Raw genomic sequence first — 24,769 nt, 5'->3', positions numbered from 1 at the left:
AAGTCAAGGATCGGTAGGAGAGTCAGTTTTACGAGGGTATGTTTGGCAGCATGAGTGAAGGATGCTTTGTGTCCCAGAACTAAGGTATTGTATGTCGATTGCTGAGGATTTTTATTTAATCCATTTTAGAATAAGGCTGTAACGTAACAAATGTGGAAAAAGTCTTAATTTTCCTCACTGCTTCTAATTTCTCATTCAGATGACAGTGTGGTAACCTAGGACTAAGGTTTTGAAGATCCCATGCACAATGAGATTGGTGCCCCCTGCCAATGACAGTAGGACATTGTGGTACCATATGTAGGCGAAAACATTGGGTGAATATTTGGATTAATGATTCAATGACTTATGTGCATAAGAAAATATGTATGAAATGATATATACTTGAGCACAACATTCAACAAATATAGTTACAGCTCTGACTCATGGTCAAAATCCTTAATTTACCCAGTCATGTATTTTATTGCACATGTATTTTTTTCTTTGTGTGTGTGTGTGTGTGTGGTCGTTCATACAATGTTGTTTCTCGGTATGCTGTGTCAGTATGTAATGTGCTGAAATGTTAGTGAAGGTCTTTTAAGTGATGAGTGGTTGTCAGTTATCCAGTGTGGTTGTTCTGTAATAGAATGTTGTATGTGTGCTATTAGTGCGCCTCTTGTCTTTAATTCTCTCTTTTTCCTCATCTGTTTAAGAAACGTTTTATTATTTCGTTGACAGGTGGCATTCAAATACTTTTTGAATGGGATGGAACAACTATTGTCCCTCTTACTATATGTTCCCTTGTCCTTATGACAATGGTCTTTACTGGAAATCTTCAGCCTCACTATGTTCCGATATGATTGGTTTATGTACATAAATTGTTCCCCATAGTAGTCTTATGATAGGCTCTCTTGTTGACCCCATTTTGACACCCCAGCGAATAATGTTTCGCTCACGTCGGTGGTCTCTACTGCCATAGGCTGTCACTCCACGTGGGGCGCAGTTTAAACAGCTCTACAAACCATCTCTCGGAAAGACATAATTTTTACCCAATCACAACCTTCCTGTGTTGATTTATTCATGTTCTATTGGATGGCAGTGTTAATCCTGGGGCGGGTCCTTCTCTTTGGGGGTAGTGTGTGTGTGTGTGTGTGTGTGTGTGTGTGTGTGTGTGTGTGTGTGTGTGTGTGTGTGTGTGTGTTTTATGCTCAGCTGAAAATGGCGGATCGAAGCAGATCGCTTTAACTTTATCGCACAATAACCAGGATAACAAACTACAAAGCTAAAAATATATACAAAGTTCAGCGATAACTTCTAGACGCCGCGCTACGGCATAACATACAGACCACAACAACCCAATGAGTTATTTCAGTGGGAAACTTATCTAAAAAATAATACGTTAGCCATTTTCCGATTAGGAAGCTAACGTTAGCGCAATGATGGCTAACTAGCTAACGTTCCGTGAATGAAGACGCTAACGTAAGTTAGATCATTTGATCTACATAAAGATAACCCATAACTGTAACTAACATTATACCATCATATTGTGCTGGGTATGTTGACTAGGTAACGGTAGGTTATTAACTGAAATTGCGTCCGAACAGAGCAGGACCACTAGACACTCAAATGTATTCGGGGAAGTTAGCTAGCTAACAACAGTCTCTTGTAGCTAACGCGTTAGTATATGTAGATAGCACTCGCTAACAGCCTATGCTGCAACTTGGGTCAGTTCTGTAACATTATCCAAGGATAACGATATGGTTAAATAACAGATTTTCTTGCAAAAAAAGTGTAATTTGCATGTTCCCGTTTTTGTCAACAATAATAATTAGTTAACGGTGGCTAGTTGACGTTTAGACACCTAACGTTATTGGATTGTTATTTGTTAGCTAACTCACGTTACTGTAGCTAAATACATTTGTTACCGTTTAGCCTGTTATTTAGTACTTAGCAGTTTATATATTATAACGTTAGCCAAAACTTAGCTAACCTTTATCCTTGTCCCGATACTGAAGCTGGCAAACTGTCAATCCAAGCGCCAGAAGTTGAGAGTATTTTATACTCATATGTAAACAATTGGCCTATAGTTTGGCTCTCAAAAGCTGCTGTTAAATTAGTTAACTGCTCAATTAACTTAGGCTGTTCATGGCATTGTGATTTCTCAAAGGTCTCATTCCTGTCTTAGGTCATGGAAGACCAAAACCCCCGTTACAGCAAGCGCTTGGTAAGTACAGTCTAATTTATAGCTACGTGTTGGTGTGTTAGCTAAAATTGTTTTGCAAGTTGTATTTAGCTAGTTTCCCTAAAGAAAACGACTGTTGCATCGGTAACAAGCTAAATCAACGAGAGAGTGTTGTGGATCTGTTGGCCTGACGATAGACTGGATGCGTGTCAGTGGGTTCAATGTAGGGTCAGGTTCAAGTTCACTGTTGTCTGACCTGATAATGCTTGCTCATGTCGCTTTACATTAGGTGGGGCTTTTTGTTACCATGCCGTGACTTAGACCCATTTAGGCTTTTCTAAAGGGTGTATAAAATAAATAAATAATAATAAATAAAATTGGCCATTAAAAATAATCCACAGAATTATAGATAATAGTGGAATGTTTGTGTGGATCTTAGAATGTATAGTTAGTCAAGATATAAGAATAGTTGCAGAACAATAGGAAACAGCATGCGGGGTGTTTTGAGTAAAGATAATACCAGGCATAGCCCGGGTTTGGTGGAACAGGATGGGGGTGGGGTGTTGTGCTGGACCCATCTGTCTAGCCAAGATATGAGAGCAGGGGGTGAATGGAAGTAAGTGGGGTGGGGATAAGGCCCTCCTTCTGTGATGCCCACGCAGACCATTGCGTGACTGAATGACTGATCTGCAAAATCTTTCTGTTATGAGTCTTTGTGCCTTTGAACAGGGTTTGGTAGTAGGTGCCAGGTGCACCGGTTTTTGCAAAGCTGCTGGGTTTTTCCACACTCAATAGTTATCTATGTGTATCTAGAATGGTCCACCACCCAAAGGACATCTAGCCAACTTGACACAACTGTGGAGTCAACATGGGCCAGCGTCCCTGTGGAACACTTTCGACACCTTATAGAGTCCATGCCCAGACGAATTGAGGCTGTTCGTTATACCCTATTAGGAAGGTGCTCCTAATATTTGGTATACTCAGTGTACATTGGTGTGTTTCCCGATGTGAAATGGCTAGCTTGTTAGCAATGCATGCTAGTAGCGGTCAATCGGTGACGTCCCTCGCTCAAAGACCTTAAAGGCAGTTGTTTCCATTGCTCTTCAAGGCCCACTGCTTTTGTTGAGCGATCGTTAACGATGCTTCTTCTGTGGCGGCAGTTGATATATTCAGAGGGTCCCTGGTTCAAGCCAGTGTTGTGGCAAAGAGGGACAAAGGCAATACTGTTACATGTGCATGGTCTTAGCAGAAATCTCATTCAAAGTGATAAAAGTAGGGCTGTGACGGTCTTGGAATTTGAGGTTATGGTAATTGGCCAGGCGAATGTACACACTTGTTTACATGGATATGCTAATTAATAAAACCTATTTGAAACAAGCCATTACACTTCATTATTATCATGGCATTTCATTATTATTATTCAGGTTATTACTTATTATCCTTAATCAACAAATCTGTAGCAGTTTTGTATTGACACATTAAGAGTCAAAATAAAGATGCATACTTTCCTTGTCTGTTGGCTTTTCTGCATATATATATATATATATATATATATATATATATATATACATACATACATACATACATACATACATACATACATACATACATACATACATACATACATACATACATACATACATACAGATCCTATTTCGATGCAGAATACAATTCAATCGGAGTCCGATGGGTTTTTCCCAAAACATTCACATAACGTTACAAACCCTGTTGCTGTGGTCATTCGATGGCAGTGGCATATGTTCTTCAAAGAGAGGATGCCGTAATGACAGAAATAATGTAGCCGGAGCTACTGAAAACAGGCCTTTTACCAGATTCAATAATGACAGGAGCATTTGATTCTTATGAAATAGATGCAGTCCAGACGGTAGTTTCCTAAAAGTAGCCCATCGACCTATAGAGAGAACCGGCAAACTCGCGCACAACCCCATAAAAGCACCTGTCAATCAAAGCCACCAGCATATGTCAACACAAGCAAATATTTCTCCTTTCCTTAAAACGTATTAAAAAACCTAGGCCTGCCTTAGGCTTTCGGGAAGTACGCTATAAGATAATGTATTGACAACGATGATTATCAAGGCAGAACGCATTGGAAAGATTTTTCAAATACTGTGAGGTACTGTTTTGATTTGAATGACTTAATGTGTGAGGTGAAGAAAAGCTGGGCACTTTTCTACATTTGACATTTGCCAGGTACCCCCACGCATCTAGTGAATTTGCTGCCTGAGCATCAAAGGCGAGTTGGAAAGAGGACGAGATAGAGACCGTTTAATAGACAGACTAGGCTAGCAAAACAATTGCTTATAATCATTAGTAAACACTCACTTAGTAAACTATATATATATATATATATATATATATATATATACAGTGCCTTGCGAAAGTATTCGGCCCCCTTGAACTTTGCGACCTTTTGCCACATTTCAGGCTTCAAACATAAAGATATAAAACTGTATTTTTTTGTGAAGAATCAACAACAAGTGGGACACAATCATGAAGTGGAACGACATTTATTGGATATTTCTAACTTTTTTAACAAATCAAAAACTGAAAAATTGGGCGTGCAAAATGATTCAGCCCCCTTAAGTTAATACTTTGTAGCGCCACCTTTTGCTGCGATTACAGCTGTAAGTCGCTTGGGGTATGTCTCTATCAGTTTTGCACATCGAGAGACTGACATTTTTTCCCATTCCTCCTTGCAAAACAGCTCGAGCTCAGTGAGGTTGGATGGAGAGCATTTGTGAACAGCAGTTTTCAGTTCTTTCCACAGATTCTCGATTGGATTCAGGTCTGGACTTTGACTTGGCCATTCTAACACCTGGATATGTTTATTTTTGAACCATTCCATTGTAGATTTTGCTTTATGTTTTGGATCATAGTCTTGTTGGAAGACAAATCTCTGTCCCAGTCTCAGGTCTTTTGCAGACTCCATCAGGTTTTCTTCCAGAATGGTCCTGTATTTGGCTCCATCCATCTTCCCATCAATTTGAACCATCTTCCCTGTCCCTGCTGAAGAAAAGCAGGCCCAAACCATGATGCTGCCACCACCATGTTTGACAGTGGGGATGGTGTGTTCAGCTGTGTTGCTTTTACGCCAAACATAGCGTTTTGCATTGTTGCCAAAAAGTTCAATTTTGGTTTCATCTGACCAGAGCACCTTCTTCCACATGTTTGGTGTGTCTCCCAGGTGGCTTGTGGCAAACTTTAAACAACACTTTTTATGGATATCTTTAAGAAATGGCTTTCTTCTTGCCACTCTTCCATAAAGGCCAGATTTGTGCAATATACGACTGATTGTTGTCCTATGGACAGAGTCTCCCACCTCAGCTGTAGATCTCTGCAGTTCATCCAGAGTGATCATGGGCCTCTTGGCTGCATCTCTGATCAGTCTTCTCCTTGTATGAGCTGAAAGTTTAGAGGGACGGCCAGGTCTTGGTAGATTTGCAGTGGTCTGATACTCCTTCCATTTCAATATTATCGCTTGCACAGTGCTCCTTGGGATGTTTAAAGCTTGGGAAATCTTTTTTTTATCCAAATCCGGCTTTAAACTTCTTCACAACAGTATCTCGGACCTGCCTGGTGTGTTCCTTGTTCTTCATGATGCTCTCTGCGCTTTTAACGGACCTCTGAGACTATCACAGTGCAGGTGCATTTATACGGAGACTTGATTACACACAGGTGGATTGTATTTATCATCATTAGTCATTTAGGTCAACATTGGATCATTCAGAGATCCTCACTGAACTTCTGGAGAGAGTTTGCTGCACTGAAAGTAAAGGGGCTGAATAATTTTGCACGTCTAATTTTTCAGTTTTTGATTTGTTAAAAAAGTTTGAAATATCCAATAAATGTCGTTCCACTTCATGATTGTGTCCCACTTGTTGTTGATTCTTCACAAAAAAATACAGTTTTATATCTTTATGTTTGAAGCCTGAAATGTGGCAAAAGGTCGCAAAGTTCAAGGGGGCCGAATACTTTCGCAAGGCACTGTATATATATATATAAAAAAATGTATATCCTAAAATAAATGTAGGACTATTTAAATGGGTTTGACAGTTATTTTATTTTCATGGCGGTCTTCGTCCACAACCGTCAGTTACACGTTTATTCAATTACCATCACATCCCTGGATACGAATTGAGTTTCTGCTTTGTGTCACTAGCGTACGGGGACGCGGCGGCGCTACCTCGATGACGGGATCTCGGACGATGAGATTGAGGGGAAGAGGACCTTTGACCTGGATGAGAAGCTGCAGAGTGACCGGTTCAACTCCAACCTGGTTAAACACATGGAGGGAAAAGGTCAGGGATCAAACCAAGCTATGATACCCCTTAAAGGCGTTAACCCAGTTTCTCCTATGTTATGATCTTGACCTGGAAAAGCTTGTTGGTTTTGTAATCTGGCAAAAAAAACTTGGCCCTAATTATGGTTCTACTTCTTTGATTACTTTTGGTGTGCCTGCCCTGCATTGTTGAGGGTAACGTGTGTTTCTCTGCAGACTTCACGTTCGAGTACATCCAGAGAGAGGGGCTGAGAGACCCTCTGATCTTTGAGAAAAAAGACGGCCTCGGCTTAGAGTAGGTCACTCTTCGTCTTCTAATTATCTAGCCCACCTCCTTCTCTGCAGATCTGCGGGAGATGGAAATATAACTGCTGGCTCACTCTGATTCTCCAGATTTATTTAACAACCCCCCTCTCGCTCTCTCTCCCTTCCTCTGTCTTATTCTGTCAGGATGCCAGACTCTGATTTCAGTGTGAGTGACGTCAAGCTGTTTGTAGGTAAGGCCCAAACTATGAACACTCTTATGAACTCATGGCTGCTGATTTCATCTGAATTTTGAAACAGTGCTGCAGGGCCTGTAAGTAATTCTCCCTGACCTTTGCCTGACCCCTTCTGTCATAGGCAGTCGGAGGATGGTCGACGTTATGGATGTGACCACTCAGAAGGGCATCGAGATGTCCATGGCCCAATGGCGGCGGTACTACGAGACCCCGCCTTCGGAGCGAGATAAGCTCTATAACGTCATCAGCCTGGAGTTCAGTCACACCAAGCTGGAGAACCTGGTGAAACGACCCGCCTCGGTAAGACACGTGCAGGCGCGCGCACGCACGCACACACATACCAGTAGTGCTGAGTGAGGAACCATCATTATATACACTACCGTTCAAAAGTTTTGGGTCACTTAGAAATGTCATTGTTTTTGAAAGAAAAGCACTTTTTTTTTTGTCCATTAAAATAACATCATATGTTGTAAATGACTATTGTAGCTCATTTTAAAGGGCTAATTAATCATTAGAAAACCCTTTTGCAATTATGTTAGCACAGCTGAAAACTGTTGTGCTGATTAAAGAAGCAATAAAACTGTCCTTCTTTAGACTAGTTGAGTATCTGGAGCGTCAGTATTTGTGGGATCAAACCCATAAATGCTGATGCTCCATATGTGTAAATTCCATAAAAGATCTGCTGTTTCCAGCTACAATAGTCATTTACAACATTAACAATGTCTACATTGTTGGGGTTTTCATTAAGCAAATATTCCATTTAATTCAGCACAGAACCCTGGAAAATAACTAGTGTCCGTAATCCATTTCACTTGTTTTTTCCTGGCTCGAACAGCGAGGAAGAGGCGAACGGTTTCCCTCTCGCCAAAACCTGTCCAAAATAATCCCAATGCGTTTTGGACCTAAGCTTGTCGCCTGCCTTGTCGCCTTTGGGACAACGACTCCCATTGTGAGGGCGGAGACATGAGCATTTCTTCATTAGATTCAGATCTCTGGACATATACACGTTTACACCTGCTACGTTATGTTCCATATACACAGGCCATATGAGAGAGGAATGTACACAACACAATGAAGAGAGACAGAGACGGTTGAGGAAGTTATATCTTATCTACTTTGACCAACTAGTAGCATGACTAAAGACAGTACAGTATGGGGGAGAACAATGTTAGATGGCCTGGCTGGCTGACTGCTCCTGGCTGAGCAGAGAAGAGAGGAGGACTTCAAGGAATGAGAAATGATAAAGTCATCGAATAAAAACGAAGTAATAAACACAACTGAAATATTGTATTTCATAGTAATTTCCTATTTTTCTATGCAATGTGGATCTGATCAGAGGCAAGGGGAAATTTTAGTTTTGGCAATTGAATGTTCACTATTTTTGGCTTTGGAATTTCCATTAAAAAGCTCAAATCACTGTAGTGTCATTATTTCATAATGCATTTAATGTTTAAAAAAATAATCAAAGTCGAAAAATTGTGATAATCTTTAAATAGTCGAACCAAAACCGAACTGACCTCGAAGTACTAATCACTCAGTACTACAAACCAGAAAACCTTGTCAAACACCAAACAATCACATAGCAAGTTCAGGTGTCTGACCATTGTAAACACTGGGCTATCACTTCCACAGAGCCCTGGACAGTCAGTGGTGCGTGTCCCTGCTGACCTTCCCTCCCTCTCCCCAGGTGGATTTGATCGACTGGGTGGACAACATGTGGCCAAGGCACCTGAAGGAGCGACAGAGAGACTCAACCAACTCCATCATAGACATGCAGTATCCCAAAGTGCAGAAGTGAGTCCCGAACCTGCACCTTTTTATGGCTTTCATTCCACGAGTCAGACACTTCATTTTAAAATGTTTACCCTTCCGTAACAATGCGGTGTTGGCCTCCCGGGTGGCGCAGTGGTTAAGGGCTCTACTGCAGCGCCAGCTGTGCCACCAGAGACTCTGGGTTCGCGCCCAGGCTCTGTCGTAACCGGCCGCGACCGGGAGGTCAGTGGGGCGAGGCACAATTGGCCTAGCATTGTCCGGGTTAGGGAGGGTTTGGCCGGTAGGGATATCCTTGTCTCATCGCGCACCAGCGACTCCTGTGGCGGGCCGGGCGCAGTGCACCAAGGTTGCCAGGTGCACAGTGTTTCCTCCGACACATTGGTGAGGCTGGCTTCTGGGTTGGATGCGCGCTGTGTTAAGAAGCAGTACGGCTTGGTTGGGTTGTGTATTGGAGGACGCAACCTTCGTCTCTCCCGAGCCCGTACGGGAGTTGTTGCGATGAGACAAGATAGTAGCTAAAATATTTTTTTTAAATAACAATGCGGTGTTTGTGCGTGGAGCGTTCATTTAACACATGTTTTTAATGATGGTTGATGTATGGTGTAAAGATGTATATTCCTTCAGGTACTGTCTGATGAGTGTCCAGGGCTGCTTCACAGACTTCCACGTTGACTTTGGTGGTACGTCGGTCTGGTACCACATCCTGCGGGGGGGCAAGGTGAGACGACACCCAGGAGAACTTGAGCCTTGGATGTGTCACGTTTTGAATCACCGCAGACTTCAATAGAACACCATTTATCCCTGACCAAGATGGCTGCCAATTGTCAGCACATTCTAGAGTTACGAACGTTTAGGACTTAGCCATAGAGATGCAATAAAATACTAGAATGGCCTATCTCGACCTCTGACCTCCTCCTGTAGGTGTTCTGGCTGATCCCACCCACACCCCAGAACCTGGAGCTGTATGAGGACTGGGTGTTGTCAGGGAAACAAGGGGACATCTTCCTGGGAGACAAGGCTCGGGACTGTCAGAGGATTGAGCTGAAGCAGGGCTATACCTTCATGATCCCCTCTGGTACGTACACACACTGATACACACGGTACATTTTTGTTCCCCCATCTAACCTTCTCCACTGTTGATGTCAAGGTTGGATCCATGCTGTGTACACCCCTGAGGACACGCTGGTGTTTGGGGGAAACTTCCTCCACAGCTTCAACATCCCCATGCAGCTCAACATCTACAACATCGAGGACCGCACACGAGTGAGTACACTACCACACGTGTCACGCAGAACTCCACTGCACATGCATGAGTACTACTCAATGGGGGGGGGGGGGGGGGGGAACTGACTGACTGACTATTACATGTTGACTACAGGTGAGAGTAGTCACTTCCCTTCAATATCTCATGTGTTCTGCTGTCCAGGTCCCGGCCAAGTTCCGATACCCCTTCTACTATGAGATGTGCTGGTACGTGCTGGAGAGATACCTCTACTGTCTGACTAACACCTCTCACCTCACCCCTGAGTTCCAGAAGCACTCGCTTGGTGTTGGTGAGTGTACACACACAACGATTTATATTTTTCTGTCTCTCGTTTGCTCTGTCTTCTCGTTTTAATCCGTTTTTGTCCCTCCCTCTCAGGTCTGACTCGAGACTCCTCGGAGAACAAACTCAACGGCCACGTGAAAAACGGCACGTCGGAGGAGAATAAAGACAGAGACGATGATGAGGAAGGAAAGGAGGAGGAAAGGGAGAGCAAGGTCAAAATGGAAGAGAGCGACGAGGATGTCTCCCCCGCTCTGGGTGCCACTAAGCTGGGGGTGAGGGTAAACCTGACCCCCCTGGAGCTGGAGGGGCTGTGGAACCTGCTGGGGAAGCTGGAGGAGCTGCCAGCCCACAAGAAGTGTGTCCCCGCAGGCATCCGCAACGCCCCCGCCCTGCTCCACGACATACGGGTGGGTACAGGGCACCAGTCTCGAATATAATAATATCATGTATCCCTTTTAGCAGATGCTTTCACCTCAAGTCATTTACAGTAGTGTGCGCACACAGGAAACTGCCAAAATAAAGGAAACGTCAACATGGTCTTAGGCCAATTCCCACAAGCGTAAAGGGTTATGTGGAAGGGGCTAAATTTGAAATGTTTCTTAGAGAAGAAATATGAAATGCATAACCATGGTAACCATAACCATTTATTTGACCAAAGTTGAGGCCACAACAGTTTATCAGACAGACGACTGAATCCAAACATTTTGTGCATTTTACATTTACTGTACTTTTCGAAGCATTTTGTTGATAACAAAATCTGAAAATATTCTGGATACATTCAGTAACATAAGAATATTCCTAGAAAATGTGGGGTAGGTGCAAACATAAGACAAAACAATGACAAGGGTCTGAGTGAGGGGACTAACTGGTGTCTCCAAGTGGCCACACCCTCTCCAGAGTGTGCAGCTCCTGAGTCATTTCAATGCCCTTTTATGACTCAAAGAAGAGTCTTCAACTATAAGGTTATTTTTTTTAGTTTTCCTAGATGTTCCTAGTACACTTGTAGTTGTTTTGTTTGGAACACAACCCCGCATCCCCGCCAATGAATATTTACGCAATCCAAAAAGTTGCCTATTTTTATCAATCACAATCTGGATCAGGTGGGCATCGTTTGAAAGCTGTTTCTATTGCCAACATGACTAGCCTTATTATGAAGTACAACCTTAGTGTTAGGCTTTCACAAGACAGTTCTGAGAAACGGGTCATAGTGTTGGTGCGCATAGAAAGGAGGTATGGGTGCGTTCTGGTGCGTGTTCCGCTGCAAATTCTCTTCACAATAGACAGTCTCATTCTGTTCAGAATAACCCTGGATATGACGCCATTTAATTGTCCATCAAACACAGTGATCATAACCGTTTTACACGAGCTTTCTGATATGGAAATGTGAAGTGCATGTTTGGACTCGCAGGTGTTTGGCTTGCTACTATTATTAATAAAATCCTCAACGTCTCATCTTTCAAATGACATAGAGCCCTTTTTAATTTACAGCGTTTCCCTCACTCTGACAATTTGCGATACCCAAGTTCAGAACGGCTGTCAGTGAAAACCCATACAGCGCTGTGAAGCACAGAGCCTGAGCTCTGATGTCGTTTAGAGCACGTTACTGTAGAGCCTCTGCACTGCACAGCCTCTGCGTGCCAATTTAGCCGTTTATCAGTGCCAAAATCTGCCATTTTCAACCCTTATACTGGTATGAGTGTAAAGGGTTTTAATAGGGTGTTGGGCCACCACGATCCTACAAAGGTGGCTTGAAATATCTGATTACATGTGCTTTTTGGCTGTTCAGACAGCAGGTAAAATTACAGATTGGAATCGGATATGCAGATAAAAAGGATTTGAGTCACTTCACACTGCCAGTGTGAACACTGCTTTAGAGACTGACCCAGAAAGACTCACAGCTGTAATCGCTGCCAAAGGTGCTTCTACAAAGTATTGACTGGGTTAAATCTAATCCAAATTAAATGTACCTTTTTATTTTTATGTTCAAATTTTTCTTCCACTTCGACATTGGTATTTTCTATAGATCGTTGACAATTTTATCACATTTAATCCCACTTTGTAACGCAACGAAATGCGGAAAAATTCCAGCACTGGACTTGGTATGGGTGGTCCCAGCAGGAATCAAACCCAAGATCCTGACGCTGCAAAGGGCGCCATGCTCTGCTAACTGATCTACACAGGAGCCGTTTCTGTCTGCAGGCGTCTGAGGACAGCGGGTTTCTACGGGTTACGTTTTAATATCCACGCAGTGTGCAACTTCCAGTGCCTGACCACATAAATTGCTTCATTCTCAGTGGATGTTGGAACAGTTTCTCAGTGTCTGTCTGTCTTTCAATCAATAGTCTTGACTTGACCTTTTTACGTGTCTTGTGTCCTGTTTAGGCTCTTCTGGAAGACCACCGCAACGACGACCCCAAGCTGTCTTACACTGGGAAGCCCATCGTCAAGTGGCCCAAGAGGGTGAGCCAAGAGGGCACGTGCCTCTCGTACACACGCGTTCAAACACTCACCCGACATGCACGCGGCCGTACATGCTTTTAGTCACCACAGTCAAGCCCTCAACAACACGGGGCAGACGTCTCAACTTTCCTCCCTTCTGCTCCCACCTTCCCCGGCCAGCCGTCGTGGTACCGGCCCCCTTCCCCCTCGCCGGTGGACCGCCCGCGCCTGGCCACGCCCCACAAGCCCGCGGTCCCGCGCCCGGCTCGGGCCGCCACCTCACTCTCGGCCCTGAGGCGGCGGCGCGTGCGCTGCAAACGCTGTGCGGCCTGCCAGAGGGAGGAGTGCGGCGAATGCAACTTCTGCAGAGACATGAGGAGGTTCGGAGGACCCGGGCGCATGAAGAAGGGCTGCATGATGCGGCAGTGTCTGGCTGTAAGTATCCAGTGCACCGCCTTCACGCCCTGTGTGTGTATAGCATGTTGACCGTTGTCTTTCCCCGTCTCCAGCCTGGCCTGCCCAACTCGGCGGTGTGTGTTCTCTGTGGAGAGGGCCAGGGGAAGCAGGAGCTGGCGGACGCTAGCCCATCCTCCACAACCCTGATGGAATGCTCTAACTGTGCTCAGATCGCCCACCCCGACTGCATCAAGGTGACCAGGCCTCGCACCAGCAGATACGTGGATATACCTGTACTACAATGTACACTGTAAAATCCCTCTTGTGCAGCATGTACTTCCAATACATATTTTCTTTAGTATCCCACACGAGGGGGTCCTGAACTCAAATGGCCCTTGAGGATGATGGCGGTGTTATAGGTGCTTATAACGGTCCTCTGTGTGTGTCTCAGATGTTTATAGCTGTTCATTCTCCTCTCTCAGGTGCCAGGGGAGGGCAGGATCAACAAGGACCTGCCCAGCTGCTGGGAGTGTCCCAAATGTTACCAGGACAAAGATGGCTCCTCATCAGAGGTATCCCATAATTTCTTTATTGGCATGGGGAACATATGTTCATTAACCAAAGTGAAACGAACAGTCAACTTTCAACTCATAAAAGTTTCAAAGGAATAGAGACGTTTCAAATGTCATATTACAGTGTGAGGCGCGCGTGTCTCTCTCGCTCTGTGCGCGTCTCTCTCGCTCTGTGCGTGTCTCTCTCGCTCTGTGCGTGTCTCTCTCGCTCTGTGCGTGTCTCTCTCGCTCTGTGCGCGTCTCTCGCTCTGTGTGTCTCTCTCGCTCTGTGTGTCTCTCTCGCTCTGTGCGCGTCTCTCGCTCTGTGCGTGTCTCTCTCGCTCTGCGCGCGTCTCTCTCGCTCTGTGCGCGTCTCTCTCGCTCTGTGCGCATCTCTCTCGCTCTGTGCGTGTCTCTCTCGCTCTGTGCGCATCTCTCTCGCTCTGTGCGCGTCTCTTCTTCTGTCCCTGTAAGATGATACCCACCAACTCTATTAATACCTGTTTTGTGATGTTGCCTCTCTCTCTTACTCTCGGTCTCAGTCGTCCAGCAGTGATGAGGACAGCATGGCGTCTACAGGTTCTCTCACTACGTCAAAGCATGCCCACTGGGAAGGGATAGGAGTAGAGGAGGCAGGAGGTGGGGTGAGGAAGGGGCGACGTGGCAGACCCCCCCTGACGTCCTCTCTGTCCCAGCGGAGGGCGCCCCCTCCCTCTCAGCGGCTGCTACTGCAGCAACAACAGAACAGGAAGAGAGCCGGTGCACTGGAGCTACGACTCCGGAAGAGTGTGAGAGAGGGAGAATGAGAAGGGGGGCGGCGTAATTTTTTTTTTGATTCGTACAATTTTTCACCAAGTCATCTAATTTTAAATGTCTGTCTTTGTGTTGCAGATCAAACTGGAGCGCAGCAAAATCTTACAGTCGGTATGCACATGCAGCCTATTTTAAAGCACCGTGTATGATTATTCAAAAAAAAAGCATTGTTTTACCTATTCTACTCCTCACCTCCTCTCTACAGAAGCAGACGTCATCTCTGGAGCGTTCTCACAAGCTCCTGGGCTCCCAGCGTCTGGCCCACCTCCAGAGAGAGGTGTCCTCTCGCCTTCACTCCCCCGTCGGCAGACTGTCCCGGGGCCGTGGGTCCTTCAGAGGCTCCCCTACAGGGGCACGACTCCAGCCCCCCCAACCCTCCCTCAGCCTGGACCCCGCAGGCAGGGGAGATGGGCGCAGGGGGCAAGGGCGAGGAGTAAGGCTCAGAGGAGGAGCAGCAGGAAGAGGACAGAGACACGGTGGAGCAGAGGAAGAGAGTGATAGCAGTACCAGCAGCAGCAGCAGCAGTAGTTGTAGTAGTGATGAGGAGGAGAACAGGGAGAACAGCGTGCGGAGTGGCAGAGGGGACAAAGAAAACCGTCCGCAGAGACGAGTAACAGCCAAAGAAGATGAGGGGAGTGGGGAGTCCAACCAAAACGAAGAAGAAGCAGAGGAGGCGGCGATGGATGAAGACTGGAGAGAAGGAGGACAGGCACAGGCGGAGCCACCGGTCCTCGTAGTTTCTGACATTAGCGACGACCTCATGAAGGGCTCGTATCTCACTGTGACCCTTCAGCCGTCGAGGGCCAAACATGATCCAGGGGCCATCGTCCCCAAACTGGAGGCTGCAGTCACCCCCCGCCCTGCCCCTCCCGGACAGATTTACACACAACGCAAGAATCTTGCCCGACCACCCCTCAGGAACCACACCCCAGACCCTGCACGCTCAGATAGACACACACACATCCGGGAAAGCAACATACACACTGGCGGCTCCCATGAAGACGAGAGGAGAACGAGGCCGGGCAGACCAGAGAGGACAAACAACAGTGCTTCCTCCTCCCGGGTTCCTCCTCTACACCTCCCTCTGTCGGCTTTACACAATGGGGAGAGGGAGGTGGCGAATGGAGGGAGTGAACCGGGCTGTGAGAGGGAGGTGTGGGTATCAGTCTTCCGTTACCTGACTCGTGCTGAGCTCTGTGTCTGCATGGCCGTCTGCAAGAACTGGTACAAATGGTAAGAGACAAACATTTTAGAATGCATTTTATACACACACACACACACACACACACACACACACACACACACACACACACACGCAGTGATAACCGCCTTTGTTTCCGTAAGAGCTGTGGTAACTATTTGTGTCTGCATGTGCAAGAGTGTATGGGTGCTTGATAAAAACACTTTTGAAATGTGTTCTGGTGCAGGAGCCTGGATAAGAGGCTGTGGATGAGGATCAATCTGACCGTGTCTAAAGCAATCAGTCCTCAGGCCCTGTCGGGCATCATCAAACGCCAGCCAGTCGCTCTGGACCTCTCCTGGACCTCCATCTCCAAGAAACAACTCACGTGGCTCGTCAACCGCCTGCCAGGTACATACAGACAGACAGACAGACAGACAGACAGACAGACAGACAGACAGACAGACAGACCCACCTGAACTATTACTCACATTGGAGATGTTATTCTCTCTCTCTCTCTCTCTCTCCGGCTCAGGGCTGAAGGATCTCATGTTGTCTGGGTGCTCCTGGTCTTCTATTTCGGCTCTGAGCTCGACCAGTTGCCCCCTCCTGCGCACGCTGGACCTGCGCTGGGCCGACGGGGTGAAAGATGGACAGATCCGAGACCTGCTCAACCCCCCAGGTGAGAGCCGCCCCCCCCCCCCCCCCAACACAGTTTTCTGTTTTGAATTAAGTACTGTTTGGATAAATCCCTTGTCATACCACGTTAATTAGCTATGTCCCTCTGGAGTCAGCAGCGGACACAGATATTCTCAGTCCTCCTTTCCCTCTTCTTTCTTCTCTCCCGCTGTCGCCCTCCTGTCACCTCTTTCTGCCCTAATCCCGTCCCCCTCTCTGTCTCTCTCTAGGGTGTGATAACCGCAGTCAGCTGAGGAACATGCAGTCTTTCCGTCTGGCAGGGCTGGAGATCAGTGACTCCACTCTGAGGCTGGTGATCAGACACATGCCCCTGTTGACCCGTCTGGACCTGTCCCACTGCGGAGGCCTCACGGACCAGTCCATCAACCTGCTCACTGCCGTGGGCTCCTCCACACGCAACACACTCACTGAGCTCAACCTGGGGGGTAAGCCTTGGACTAGCACAGCACACACACACACACAGGATTGCTATTGAGTTGTCTTTCATATTGAGCACCGCTGTGTCTCTCTATCTCCCAGGCTGCAGTAAGCTGACGGATGCGTGTCTGCGGTACCTCCGCCGGCTCTCCTGCCTCTCCCTGCTGGACCTGCGGGAATGCAAGGGTGTCTCCCGCAAAGCCTGCGAGGCTTTCATCTCGGAGCTGTCCGTCAACACCCTCTACTGCCTATCAGAGGACAAGCTGATCCAGAGGATATCCTAGAGGCCCGCCGCCTCTGTCTGGGACAGGGGGGTTACAGGGAGAGGTCGGGTACAGAGAAAAGACTGTAGAAGAAGGACAAGGGAGGCCTAATAATCCCCCACACTCTCAAAGGGAGCAGGAGGGTGATTAGTTACTACACACTTAGTGGGAGAAGGGTTTCTTTCCATGTTGTATATATTTTTTTGACTAAACCAGACATGAGACTCAGGTGTTTGCGTTCAGGCGCCGACGCTACGTGATTAAAGTGGGGAGGTCGGGGGTTCCCGTGAAGGTGGCAGGGGGTGCTAGGTGTCATGCCCGACAGGGTTCCCTCCTTACCCTAGTGGTTCTAAGTGCTTTATGACAGGCCGTCTCTAACCCAAAAGGTGTTGGTTGTGGACTAACTCTTCCAGGAGTACTTTGGTCAGGTCGCCCCATCCTGAGACAGAGGGGTGCGCCTATGAAGGATTCAGGGACGGCGCGAGAGGGCAATCGACGTGATGACGAGACCAAAACAAGGGCGGGGTATGAATGAAAGGGAGAAAGGGGGGGGGTGACAGGGTAAATGGTGCGCTCTCAAACAACAGTTAGAATTCAGGTGCTATCACTCCCAAAACTCTCCCTGTTTTGTACAAATATAAATCTAGGACAACTGTCTCTATTTTAGGAAATGCCCCTCACCCCACTTTGATGCATTTTCTGTTTCCCATGGATAAAATGTGAGTTCCTTTCCGTTTCACCTGATAAGATTCAGTGTAAAAATGTATGATTTGCGGTCATTATTCTGCCCTGTTACCATTCAGCCTAGTGCTTCTAATGGATACTTATTTCTTACCCACCTCACTGCCAAATCTAAAAAGAATATAAATATGTACTTTTGTTTAAATGTTTCCCTATTTTAGAAGATGAAGAGAAAATCCTGTAGCATTGTAATTATTTTCAGAAATCTTTTTCACTTATGTTATTATTATTATTTTTTAGAAAATTAAAAATTTAAGATCAACTGTGCCAGATGTAAGTGATTATTTTGGGGGGCTGATATTAGAGAACAGGTCCACATGTGTGCAGACTCTCATTTAACATTGGGTTAATTGATGAGCACATGAGTAATATGGTCCTGGGGGCTCTACAGGGTTTGCCAACTTTTGTTCCAATGTCAGGTGATTTGGTGAATTCGGTGTGCTGGGCTGGAACAAGAGCCTGGGTCCCCCAGGACCAGAATTGAAGCCTGCATACATGTAATCCCTACTTTTATTAGGTTAAGAGATTCTCACCATGGCCCCACCACCACACTACTAAGCAGCTGGTGTAAAAGTGGGATAGTGCAGTTGTGTACCCCTTCGATTGTATGGCAATATGCATTCCGCCCTTCCCTCCAACTGCTAGCCATAACCTGGAGCTGAAGCGACGCGAAAAATAAATAATACAAACTGGGGTGCATTTTGTCGCAGATGCCGCGGTCTGTTTTTGTTAACAATACTAGACTGTTTGTAATAGGGTTTTGTTGTTCCCTGGAATATTGTGATTGGAATGAACACCGAAAATACGCATTGATATCATCGGATGTATCATCGACTCGAGTGACCTGGATGTGAAATCCAAATAGGCCGTATATTGGTCTTATTTTGACAGCACAGGATAAAAATAAAAAAAACATTGCGAAAGCGAGAGGGTGATGATAGGAGTTGCTCGTTAGCTAACTAACATATCGTCAGAACTTGAGTCCCTCGTTTGTTACAACCGGCATTGCGAGACTAGTGGTTGACATGGTCAGGCGTGCGATGTCAGCCAGCTAGCTGGAATGGAAAATAAGAACTGTCATGATTTTAGCCAAGTAGTGTCATGATTTTAGCCAGTTAGCAAGCTTACCTGACTAACGGGTAGAAGAGAGCTAGCTAGCCATGTATTTCAAACGGTAATACTCATAGCTTCTCGCTAATTGCGTTAGCTACGTTGCTAGTTACCCGTTTTATCCCGTAAAATATCGCTAGCTTGCGTTTTTAGTCTTTAGTGCACGTGTACTTCCACGTTTCTTCCCGCAGTAAATCACAAGTTTGCTGTAACTGGAAACACTGACAGCTGACCAGCAAGTTGCTAGGTAACATCATTAGCTTGCTAGCAGTTAGCTATAGAAAAACAATGGCTCAAGAGGCGTTTCCTTTACATTTTCTGGTTTGGAACAACCAATACATTGAGCTTGAACGGGAACTACAGCAAAACGAGGTAGGTCAACGGGGCGGGAGGTAGCAACATCAGTTTCTTTTCTTTTTCAGCCATTAATGTTTTGATTTTAACAGCTGCCGCACCGCTGAGAGGCGTGCCCGGCTTTCATGACCCACCAGGGCTGTTTTTCCACAGGAGAATGTGGAGCGTTTAGATGCGCGGGGGCGCACCCCGCTAGAGCTGGCGGTGTGTCTGGGCCACCTTGAATCAACCCGTGTGCTGCTCCGACACTGCGCAGACCCGACGCACTGCAACTCGCAGAGTTGGACTAGTGAGTGTATAAACTGGGGAATGACTGGGAAGAATAGTGTTCTCCATAAACAAAGCAGAGTCATTTATATTGCAGTCTGTTTGTTTTGAAGGATAGCTATCTGGGTTAATATCGTGTGTCTGTGGGGTCGTTCCATTTCAGTTCAAACCAAAAGGTGTGCTGACCGCAAAACTTTCCATACATATTTATATTTGCCCATGGTAGAAGTGGGCATTCAGGTCCAAAAAGTCACTTTCTGACAACATTCAGGAGATCAAGGTTCTCAAAGGGTGTTTAGCTGCCCTACTCTCCTTGAAGTCTATGGTACCACAAAGATCGTTGGAGGTCCACACATCAGATAATGTTGACTCGAATTAGAATATCAGTTTTAAATAGTCGGTCTTCCATAGGAAACCTATTGAAATATAGATAATAGAACAGATATTCCCATTTAAGATGACATACGACTGTAGGTGGACCAGCATCCATCTTTGTGTAAGTAATTGGTGCTTAAAACGTAGATTCAATTAACATTTGAATGGTGTACCAGCTACATTGCAGTGGTCTGAAGGGATACTGTAAGTCCATTCTATGAAATATACTTCTATGAGTTAAAATGGGCTGTTTTAACCGAGGGCGGGCACAACACAAACACCACAGATTATGTAGATAAGATTCTTAATAGCCTCATCAAAAACCAAGCTTCCCTAAATGTGAAGCCTGGTGAAGTCCATGGTAGAAAATTTGCTAAATAGGGGTTGGAGCCCGCTGTAAATCAGTGACACCTCGCAACACGTCAAACCAATCAAATGCCTTGCTTGGATGGAGCTGGTGTAATGAGCTAAAGGAGGACGGACTCATTAATGGTTGGAATGGAATTAATGGAACAGAGTCAAACATGGTTTCCATGTGTTTGATACTGTTCCATTGCATACCATTCCAGCCATTACGATGAGCCTGTCCTCCTATAGCTCCTCCACTGGGGACAGTGCACGAGAGTGGCTGGGAAATCGCTTATTTTAAAACCTATTCAAAATATGTCGATATATGCCGATTTTGTGCATAGGGCACACTTCTGGCAAAACAATTCATTTTTTCCTCCAGGTTTTCTTATGTTTTCTGGTTGCAAACTAGCATACGGAACAACTCTGCAAAATGTGTCCTACCGGGGCTGAAAAAAGGAATGAACACATAGCAACAACAAGCATGTGGGGGAGGGTTGTTGAAATGTAACGTCCAATAAATCAGCGGTCCATTCAAACCATTTTGGCCAATACAAAATTCTCCACAACTCCAAGGGAGGCGTGACAACGAACTGATTTTGAAGGTATGGCTACTTGAATCAAGGGTCTAAGCTACAACATATATGAAAATGAAAAAAATCTGAGTTCACCCATTAAAGGTTACATTTTTATATTTTTTAAATGCTTTAAAATAAATTCTAAAATAGTTTGATAACCTTGTTTGTATCCTTTTTTAAATGATTTCAAACTCGACCGTTAATATTTTCCAGCGATGAAGACTTGGATGTCTCATGGTGTTGTGGGGTATGCAAAATGGGTCAACTTTGAACTCCTCTTGCTCCTGAATGTTTTGGCATTTAGGTACAAACAGTTACTTTCCGACCACTTCTACCATGCCTAAGTGTGTATGGAAAATGTTGTTCAAATCAAAAGGGGGTGCGGTCAAAAAGTGATTGAAATCAAATGGAATGACCCTATGTCCAGTTTTGCAGGAGGCAGTGAGCACAGGGGACCCCGAGCTTTGTCAGCTGGTGCTGCAGTACAGGGACTTCAAGCGAGCCACAGAGAGACTGGCTGGCATCCCAGGACTGCTCAACAAACTAAGACAGGTAAGACCGGTAGCGGTTAAGCGCGTTGGGGCCAGTAACTGAAAGGTTGCTGGTTTGAATACCCGAGCCGACTAAGGGAAAAATCTGTCGGTGCCCTTATTGCTCCTGTAAGTCACTCTGGATAAAAGTGTCTGCTAAATGACTAAAATGTAAATGTAACACACCGAAAGGTTGCTAGATCGAATCCCCAAGCTGAAAAGATAAAAATCTGTCGTTCTGACCCTGAACAAGGCCGTCATTCCTAGGCCGTCATTGTAAATAAGAATTTGTTCTTAACTGACTTGCCTTGGTAAATAAAGGTTTAAATAACTAAAGAAAAACAATTTGCAGTCTTCAGTTCATCCACAAAAAACACACAAAGGTAACACACCTGTCAATCAGATACACCATTGCACAGATACCTGAAACACACTCCCGTCTTTCAGGCCCGGGATTTTTACGTGGAGATGAAATGGGAGTTCACCAGTTGGGGTGAGTTTCCGATGTTCTCCCAGTGGTCGGTTTCAGCACCCCACAAAGGATTAGCTCCCAATTCTACTGTCACTGTGATGCACTGAAATGTTTGCAGTGGTATTAAAACCACAAATTCTCTGTCCCCCTCTCCCCATCCATCTCCCCCTCCTTTCCTCGCTCAGTACCCCTGGTCTCCAAGGTGTGTCCCAGTGATGTGTACCGTGTGTGGAAGAGTGGCTCGTGTCTGCGGGTTGACACCACTCTGCTGGGCTTCGAGCACATGACCTGGCTCAAGGGCCGTCGCAGCTACATCTTTAAGGGCGAAGGTATGACACACTGGTGATATGGCTAGTTATTCCACACTGCGTTTCATCTGTTGTATTTCTGTTTTGGAATGCGTAGTAGCCTCATGGTGGTTTGTGTTGTTTCCATAGCTACCTGTTGAATGGTGATGTGTGTTTTGTCTCCATGGGAACGTGTTGTTTCCATAGAGAATGGTGCCATGGTGATGGAGGTGGACCATGACAAGCAGGTAGTGTACACCGAGCCTCTGTCTCTCTCCCCGCGGGATGCCCCATCTCTCCTGGCTGCCATGCTGCCCACCCAGGAGAACACTGCCCAGAGACTCACCTCTCCCATCGTCTCCACACACCTCAACACACGCAACATCGCCTTCGAGAGGTAACACACACACACCGCCTTCAAGAGGTAGCTACTTCACACACAAACACACACAGCCAACATACTCACCTACCTGGTCTCTCTCCTTATGCTTTTCTCCTGCTCTTTACTGCACAGGAACAAGTCTGGCATTTGGGGCTGGCGCTCTGAGAAGAGTGAGGCAGTCAGCGGCTACGAAGCAAAGGTGAGCCCAGAGACTCTATTGGACTTTAAAAATGCTTTTCATAAAAAAATTAGAGTTTGTTGGCATTTAGAATACTTTTTTATTTGGTTTGTTTCAGGTATACAGTGCCACTAATGTGGAGTTGGTGACTCGGTCAAGAACAGAGCACCTGTCCGACCAGGACAAGTCCAAGAGCAAAGGTACACAGAACACTCTTATGTTTAATTTGTTCATAGTATACATACACCCACAGTGTGGTTCTAACCCTCCTGTCCTCCCAGGCACCAAGACTCCTCTTCAGTCCTTCCTGGGGATAGCTGAGCAGCATACCGCTCATAATGGGGTGAGTTTCTCAAAGACACACCATCACCATCATCATTGTATGTGGTGGATAGGTGCTTTGATGGACTGACAGATGGACGTGCTCATTGGTGTCTGTCTCTCCCCATGTCTCTCAGAGTAATGTGTGTCAGTATGCCAGCCCCCATAACCCCACAGCCATCACAGCTGAGGAATACTTTGACCCAGAGTTCCAACTCAACGAACGAGACATTGGACGCCCTGTGGAGCTCACCAGCAAGGTCCAGAGGTACCGCTGTTGCTGTGGCAACAGAGAACTGGGATAACCATAGCAAATGCACAGTCAAGCACAATATCACCACCGTGTTTAATGCAAGTGTCTCTCTCGCGCTCTGTCTCTAGGTTTAAGGCCCATCTGTGGTTGAGTGAGGCTCACCCTCTGTCATTGGCTGAGCAGGTCACGCCCATCATTGACCTAATGGCCATCTCTAACGCCCACTTTGCCAAACTACGTGATTTCATCACCCTGAGCCTGCCCCCCGGCTTCCCTGTCAAAATAGGTGAGGTTTAATACCTAAACTGCCCCCTAGGCCATACCTCCTAGGCTGGGGTCAGGAACAGACAGTCCCAGAGAGAGGACATTGAGAGGAGGAGGTGCTATCAGAAGAAAAAGGAAGCGCTTTACAATTTAGGCTGAAACAAAGTGACGAGAGTTTGAAGATTTCCGTTCTCTTCACCCTTGCCACCTCACGTCTCTCTCTCTACAATTCAATTAATGGGCTTCAATGGGCTTTATTGGCATGGGAAACATGTGTTAACATTGCCAAAGCAAGTGAGGTAGATAATAAATAATACAAATTAACATTAAACATTCCACATTCAGAAGTTTCAAAACAATAAAGACATTACAAATGTAATGAGGATACAGTGTTTTAACGATGTACAAATGGTTAAGGGTCACAAGGGTTAATAAATAAGCATACATATGGGTTGTATTTACAATGGTGTTTGTTCTTCACTGGTTGCCCTTTTCTTGTGGTAACAAGTCACAAATCTTGCTGCTGTGATGGTACACTGTGGAATTTCACCCAGTAGATATGGGAGTTTATCAAAATTGGGTTTGTTTTCAAATTCTTTGTGGTTCTGTGTAATCTGAGGGAAATATGTTTCTAATATGGTCATACATTGGACAGGAGGTTAGGAAGTGCAGCTCAGTTTCCACCTCATTTTGTGGGCAGTGTGCACATAGTCTGTCCTCTCTTGAGAGCCATGTCTGCCTACGACGGCCTTTCTCAATAGCAAGGCTATGCTCACTGAGTCTGTACATAGCCAAAGCTTTCCTTAAGTTTGGGTCAGTCACAGTGGTCAGATAATCTGACACTGTGTACTCTCTGTTTAGGGCCAAATAGCATTCTAGTTTGTTCTGTTTCTTTGTTAAATCTTTCCAATGTTTCAAGTAATTATCTTTTTGTTTTCTCATGATTTTGATTGGGTCTAATTGTGCTGCTGTCCTGGGGCTCTGTGGGGTGTTTTTGTGTTTGTGAACAGAGCCCCGGGACCAGCTTGCTTAGGGGACTCTTCTCCAGGTTCATCTCTCTGTTGGTGATGGCTTTGTTATGGAAGGTTTGGGAATCGCTTCCTTTTAGGTGGTTGTAGAATTTAATTACTTTTTTCTGGATTTTGATAATTAGTGGGCATCGGCCTAATTCTGCTCTGCATGCATTATTTGGTGTTCTACGTTGTACACAGAGGATATTTTTGCAGAATTCTGCGTGCAGAGTCTCAATTTGGTGTTTGTCCCATTTTGTG

At 45.7% G+C, this 24,769-nt stretch overlaps 2 protein-coding genes across 2 annotated transcripts in view; both read left to right on the top strand.

Annotated features, from left to right (window-relative positions):
• The first annotated feature begins 1,148 nt into the window (after positions 1-1,148).
• On the top strand, positions 1,149-18,046 carry LOC110505025 (lysine-specific demethylase 2A). Its single transcript, XM_021583962.2, has 23 exons — positions 1,149-1,455; positions 2,162-2,200; positions 6,339-6,477; positions 6,675-6,753; positions 6,909-6,955; positions 7,080-7,258; positions 8,646-8,752; positions 9,356-9,449; positions 9,653-9,806; positions 9,879-9,994; positions 10,158-10,284; positions 10,374-10,687; positions 12,663-12,740; positions 12,900-13,154; positions 13,229-13,369; positions 13,598-13,687; positions 14,209-14,454; positions 14,558-14,590; positions 14,685-15,712; positions 15,907-16,070; positions 16,195-16,341; positions 16,568-16,783; positions 16,878-18,046. Exons 2-23 carry the CDS (start codon positions 2,165-2,167, stop codon positions 17,057-17,059), a joined length of 3,972 nt encoding a protein of 1,323 aa, XP_021439637.2. The 5' UTR covers positions 1,149-1,455; positions 2,162-2,164; the 3' UTR covers positions 17,060-18,046.
• Positions 18,047-18,178: 132 nt separating this feature from the next.
• LOC110505026 (ankyrin repeat domain-containing protein 13D) overlaps positions 18,179-24,769 on the top strand; it is a 12,075-nt gene continuing 5,484 nt past the window's right edge. Inside the window, exons 1-11 of the mRNA XM_021583963.2 lie at positions 18,179-19,261; positions 19,397-19,532; positions 21,239-21,363; positions 21,789-21,834; positions 21,999-22,142; positions 22,308-22,497; positions 22,615-22,681; positions 22,779-22,860; positions 22,942-23,003; positions 23,119-23,249; positions 23,363-23,520. Coding sequence (XP_021439638.2) covers positions 19,178-19,261; positions 19,397-19,532; positions 21,239-21,363; positions 21,789-21,834; positions 21,999-22,142; positions 22,308-22,497; positions 22,615-22,681; positions 22,779-22,860; positions 22,942-23,003; positions 23,119-23,249; positions 23,363-23,520 — 1,225 coding nt within the window. The 5' untranslated portion in view covers positions 18,179-19,177. The remainder of the gene's footprint in view (positions 19,262-19,396; positions 19,533-21,238; positions 21,364-21,788; positions 21,835-21,998; positions 22,143-22,307; positions 22,498-22,614; positions 22,682-22,778; positions 22,861-22,941; positions 23,004-23,118; positions 23,250-23,362; positions 23,521-24,769) is intronic.

The sequence above is a fragment of the Oncorhynchus mykiss genome, chromosome 31, assembly GCF_013265735.2.
Source record: "Oncorhynchus mykiss isolate Arlee chromosome 31, USDA_OmykA_1.1, whole genome shotgun sequence".
NCBI classification, from domain to species: domain Eukaryota; kingdom Metazoa; phylum Chordata; class Actinopteri; order Salmoniformes; family Salmonidae; genus Oncorhynchus; species Oncorhynchus mykiss.
This window is presented reverse-complemented; position numbering and strand designations above follow the sequence as displayed.

Bases quoted from the DNA above. Each gene is read 5' to 3' on its own strand.
- LOC110505025 (XM_021583962.2), top strand. From the start codon at position 2,165: ATGGAAGACCAAAACCCCCGTTACAGCAAGCGCTTG. The intron at 2,201-6,338 runs GTAAGTACAGTC...TTGTGTCACTAG, and splicing joins CCCGTTACAGCAAGCGCTTG to CGTACGGGGACGCGGCGGCG. The intron at 10,285-10,373 runs GTGAGTGTACAC...CCTCCCTCTCAG, and splicing joins GAAGCACTCGCTTGGTGTTG to GTCTGACTCGAGACTCCTCG.